Source organism: Carcharhinus amblyrhynchos, chromosome 12, assembly GCF_965287045.1.
Source record: "Carcharhinus amblyrhynchos chromosome 12, sCarAmb.v2.hapA, whole genome shotgun sequence".
Taxonomy (NCBI): domain Eukaryota; kingdom Metazoa; phylum Chordata; class Chondrichthyes; order Carcharhiniformes; family Carcharhinidae; genus Carcharhinus; species Carcharhinus amblyrhynchos.
Window position 1 is genome coordinate 56,541,511 of NC_137335.1, and position 6,000 is coordinate 56,547,510.

Below are 6,000 nucleotides of genomic sequence, written 5' to 3' on the forward strand. Positions count from 1 at the left end.
CGGTCCCTCACTGAAGCCAAATGTGGCCGTTGATGGAGGGGGGCCTTCCAGCAGTAGACAGGGGGACTGGGGTTGGGTTGGAAGATGGAGACAGAGTTTGATCCAGTGGAGTAGCTGAGGCCTTTTACATTGAAAATCTTCTACCCACTGTTCAGAGTTCTTCTCCAGTTTGAGGTGGTCCCTCCCTCTCTCACATACATTGGCAGCTCCCACCTCAAACAGTGGGGTTGCTGACATATCACTGCTGGAAGACATTGTGGGGAGGCAGGGTAGTGACTTTCAGGATCCGCTCTCTTTCACTCTCCCAAGATGGCCATGATGAGTATGGCCCCCCCAGAAATGTATCAGGTTCAAGCCCCCATGTAAATGACTATATTTTAATATAATTAAACAGCTTAATGGCGTTGCGTCCGTAAGTGTTGAATGCATTCCCCCATGTCTTGCCGGCAGGGATTACTACTGCTCTCCAGCACTCAATGACCATCCTGGGAGGCATAGAGGCCAGTGTAGTCTCCCCCCCCACCTCCTCAGGTGTTCAGGGACATGGCTGGGTAGTGCCCTGTTACTGTTCTCTGGCACCCTGGCAGTGCTTGGTTGGCAATGTAAAGGGACAGGTCCTAGAGGTGAGCCTCCCATTTTCTATTCCTGCATCCTATTTAGGCTTGTACCATTAAGTTTATAAGTTACTAAGAAAATATGTGCAGTGATTAGAAACTAACTTTTGATAGATCAGTAGATTCATGTCAGAACAGAATTCCAGAGCTTAAATAAAATTACTACTAAATTATTTAACTGATCTTAGTGTAGAATTAAAACCTCTCAATATCATGATTTTGTTTAGTGTGTGTCTGAAATCAAAGGCGCTATTTATTCTTCAATGAACTATCATAGCATGCTTTGGAGCAATTCTAAAGATTATTATCCAGACTGTGATATAATCTTTTGAAAATAGATTTTGGCGTTTTAACACTTCAGTCAAATAGCTTTGTGTAGCACTGAATCGTAGTTCAACACATTTGATTGCATGTGTATTACAATGTAACCTTTCAACATCTTCTCCTTTAAAACAGCATTTAATTTGCAAACAGTTGGGAGTCCCATAAGTTTTAGATCAACACTAATGCAAGAAGTCAATAATACCCTAAACCAAGGTGATGACTAACTTTTTAAAAATTCAATGCTGTTTTGTAGCTGGAGCAGCAAGAGATATGGGTCACAATCGCATCACACTATAGTGCTATTTATTGCTATGATATATCAATGTGTTTCATGTAAGCCAACAGAAGTAGAGTAACTTTTTTTATAATTGTTTGGCTGCAATGATGCACCTTTAACCATTGACAATGTGTTGGAAGAGATGTGTGCGTGTAACACATTCGAACTGGACTATTTAATCTCTGATTTTTCACCCTTTCATTCATGTAGATTGTGTTCAGGAAGATCAGTGATGTGAAACGTGAAGAAGAGGAAAGAATGAGGAGAAAGAATGAGGCACCATTAAACCTGCCCCCTGACCATCCTGTACGCAGACTTTTTCAAAGGTTTAGGCAGCAGAAGGAGGCTCGTATGGCGGCAGAAAGACTGAAGGATGCTGATGATATGGAGAAAGGCACTGCACAGTTAGATGGCCATGTAATAGATGCTGCAGCAACAACCAGTGTAGTTACAGTAACTGAAAGTCCTGCAACTCCAGTCCCTTCACAAGTGATTAGAGCCTCAACATCAGAGACATCTGACCAGGCTAAACTGCAGGCTCCAACATCTGAGCAATTTGCAGCTGCGAGGCAATCTGGAGAGTCCAGCAAGCGAAAGGGGTGGTCAAAATTTAAAGATTCTGGTTCTAAAGCAGAAGACTGGAATAAAGTGTCCAAGGCAGAATCCATGGAAACATTACCAGAAAGAACTAAAACACACGAGGAGATGTCTTTGAGAAAAACAGATTCATGTGACAGTGGTATCACAAAGAGTGATCTGCGATTAGATAATGCAGGAGAAGCACGGAGTCCTCAGGACCGAAGCCCCGTGCAGACAGAGGCGAAGCACACATTTTATCCAATTCCTGAACAAACGCTTCAAGCAACCATACTGGAAGTAAAAAATGAGCTGAAACAAGACATAAAATCCCTGAATAACAAGATCACTAATATCGAAAACCAACTTTCAGAAATATTGAGAATATTAAATGCAAGATCCACTAATTCGCCACAGGAAATATTTGAAATATCAAGGCCAACAACCCCAGAATCTGATAAGGAAGACCAGCAGTTCTAGCTGTGAACCAGCCCTTAAGGTGACAAAAATCTATAATGGTAAAATTCAGGTGTCTTTTGTTAAACATCATCTAATTTGAAGATGAGCTGTCCAGAGTGCTGAAATGATGAGGATTAATCATGTTTATTTTAACATTCTAGAAGGCATGCCCGGATGTATATATATATATATATTATATATATGCCTCACTCATGGAATGAAGACTAAAAAACACTACTTGTTTTTACTGATTTACTGTGTTACCTATTTTGATCAGATGGTTTAAAGGAAATGGAATTAACACCCAGTCAATCTACAAACAGCTTTGCACGCTGTCTTATGTTATTTCATGGAGACAAATGCCTCACTTCTGCTGGAAACTAATTCGAAAAATGCAGAATTCTTTATTTTGAGCATAATGTCTGCATAGCTTCTCTATTTCTCTGATGTAACCAAAGGAAATCTTAGGAATTTTTACAGATCTGTACTGTACTTTAAATTCACCATTTACCAGTTATGTTTATTTTGCTTTATTTTTTAGATTATATACAGAACATAATGCCTCTTCATGCTCCTTATAGCTCATGTTTTGTTTATAGAGGAGATATAAGTTTGATTTTTTTTCTAATTTCAGGAAAATATCAGCTGACGACAAACATTAATAATTCTCCTTTGCAACTTTTAACAGAATGTGGATCTTCCTATTGCTTCTTGATCTGCTAAACTTTGCTGTGTCCAAGCATCACAAATCAAGCAGTTTTTAAAGCTTTTTGAACTGAAATTTCCAAGGTGAAAATTTGTTGCAGTTTTAGAACATAAAACGATCATAAGTTATGTTCACTGTCCTGATGTTTCTGCCTGCGGTCTTCTCGTACCTCAGCTGATTTTTTAAAAAAAATTGCTTCATCCCTTCCTGAAACCACCAAATTATGCTGTGCCATGGTTCCATAGGTGCTGGATATTCTCTAGATCATGTCCCAAGTGATTGTTCTTCATGTGTGATTCCAGTTCAACAATCGTTTAATTATGGGAGCATGAAAACTCGGTCCAGTTTGTCTTCACTTGAGTGCCACACACATAGTCTGTGCAGCAGTCACTGAATAATGGTCAGGAGTGGAACTCATGGCTAATTTCTTCCTCCCTAATAGGTGTTCTATAATTACTTGGAACACAAACTATTTTCATACAGAACTCTGGAAGTCTAGCATTTGTAGGCCAACCTTTTAGGTTAATGTTGGTAAACCAGACTCCCTTCTTCTATTGACCGAGTTTTACATCCAGTTTTTTTTCTGTTGATCTACAAACGTTTTGTTGAGCTAAAAGAGACAGATTTCAATTTTCAGTTTATTCTTGGGACTTGGATATCACTGATAAGACTGGCATTTATTCAATAGTGCAAATGCTAGTAGCCAAGTCATGGATGCAGTTCTCCCAGAATCAAAGCTCAAACAGTATACAGTAATAAAAGCAGCTTAAAAATGGCTACAGATATATCCTAAAACAAATGTCATAGGATTTAAGTATTCTCTTTACAGCATCCTGTATGATTCCACTGGTCATGTAAGACGAGAATGAAACTGGATAAAATTGGTTAAGTATCTTCTTCCACCATAAATGTGAATGTAAACAGCAGCTGCTTCAAGAGCTAAAGTGTTAGAAGACCAGCTTTGCAGAAACCATTCAGTGGCAGCATAAGACAAATTTTTCTAATCCAAAGGATCTAGTGCAACATACTAAGTGCCGATTTGATATGTACAGGCAGAAGAGACTCTTTAACAATTCAAGATGAACAGAGCATCTACTGATATAAGAGATTGGTGCAGGCTCAATAGGCCCAATGGCCTCCTTCTGCAAAAAGGGAAAATTTTAATAAGTCCGTTGTAACCTACTTCCATTCAAAGCAAATTTGCTTTAAAGAGAATGGGATGAAGAGAATTTGTAACTGTCAGCTTTTCTGATTTTCTTATTGTTATAAGTAACACTACAAATTCCAGTTTCAGTTGGGGCTTTCACTATATTTTGAATGGTTTGATGATGTAACAGTTTCTACCATTGTCCAAAGCTGTTTGCCCAAAATGTAACTCTTTCCAGGGCATCCATTTGACAATTGTTGAGAATAAGTCGATTACTGAAAGTCTATACCAGACAGGATCCAAGAATTCAGTCTTTAATAGGGAATGATGTTTACATTGCTCAGCTAAAATGAGTAGTTTAATCCATTGACATTAGCTAGTAAACTAAATAATTCTGAAGACTTTGTTAAACATTTACAATTATTTCCATGTAATTTTTCTACAGTCGCCTTTGTTCATCAATTTGGATGAATTGGCCGATGGTACCACACAATGAATGTGGTCTGTGTAAGAGGTACATAGAAAAGATGCTTTAATTTTTTTAATAAGTTTTAAATAATTACTAATGTGTATTTTTTACAGTTCGGTTCAAATTGCTTCAGAAAGCTGAAATCATACATCATAACTGATTTCTAAAGAAACATAAATAGACACATTTTCTTAAAACTAGTCAGTGAAATGAATTGATAAGACTTTTCTAACTGTGTATTGATCTTTCTATTGCACTCCATTAGGAATGATGACACAATAGCTGAGCAGTATGCTGTACAAGTTTGAATTAACAACACAGGATGGCTGATACACTTAAAGGAATTTGATCTAAAAGGTGTTTGGATTAAAGTCACAGAGGCAGATTATTACTGTGTACAGTAGTTACAGGTTATGGAGTAGGATAAGTCTCATCTTAAAGAGTCAAACCTTACGAACTTTGGAGAAAATATCAATTTAAGGACCAAACCAGGTTCTTACCATTGTTAAAAGTGACTGGAGAAAATTCTGAATATAAAAGAAATACCTGTTGTGAATGAGTTAATTTTAGAGGCTTTTTGCATGAACCTGCAAACTGCATTAAGATTAGAGCACAGTAGGTATGTGCTTCATTTATTTTCTTCTAAGATCAAAGAAGCACCAGCTAATCTACACTATTGGTTCCAGTCTACCACTTTACTTTTATCACTAATGTAATTATGCACATACTCTTGTGAGCATGGCAAAAGTAATGAACAATTTAGGAACTATTTTTATGGTCAGCAGAAAAAGCTGCCAGTAGTGGCATATGTACCAGTTTTGCAACATTTACTGAAGATCAATTAAATATAATTTATGCACATCATATATATTAATATATTCCTGTAACAAAAAGAAACATGAAGCACAAATTATTTGATTTGTAAAGATATGTAAACTTTATTTATAACAATAAAGAATATTTTATACATATTTAAGCTTATAGTGTTCGTGTATAAATCAATGAAGTATTGATTGTCTGCTTATTAAATGCTCCACTTGTCACATTCTTCCCTCCAGATTTGAAACAATGTGCTATATGGTATCACCCTCATGTTATTTATTACATCAGAGCAAAATATAAAGAATACATCTTGGGAACATTTCTTGAATTCAGCCAAAAAAGAATTACGATAAAAACATATCATTCTGAAGCAGTTAAAAGCCCTATAACAGCAAACTTTGTTTGACAATCAGTTTTTGAATAGCTGCAAGGACACAGCACGAAACTACTGAATACTCAGCACTAATGAGCTGGTCTAACTGAGAAAGATCATAATAAAATCCTGCGTAGGAAATTAAAAAGTTGCATTATAATTATAATGAATGAGACTGCATTTTCTAAGGTTTGCGGTAAGATACTGTACAGGTAATACGCAAATTAAAACTA

The 6,000-nt window shown here is 36.9% G+C and overlaps 1 protein-coding gene across 2 annotated transcripts in view; it reads left to right on the forward strand.

Annotated features, from left to right (window-relative positions):
• The window catches only part of kcnh1a (potassium voltage-gated channel, subfamily H (eag-related), member 1a), a 242,971-nt gene extending 237,501 nt beyond the window's left edge, over positions 1 to 5,470 (forward strand). For both annotated transcript variants that reach the window (XM_080200569.1, XM_080200568.1), the window contains one exon: positions 1,426 to 5,470. In XM_080200569.1, coding sequence (XP_080056695.1) covers positions 1,426 to 2,271 — 846 coding nt within the window. In that variant the 3' untranslated portion in view covers positions 2,272 to 5,470. The remainder of the gene's footprint in view (positions 1 to 1,425) is intronic.
• The last annotated feature ends 530 nt before the right edge of the window (positions 5,471 to 6,000 follow it).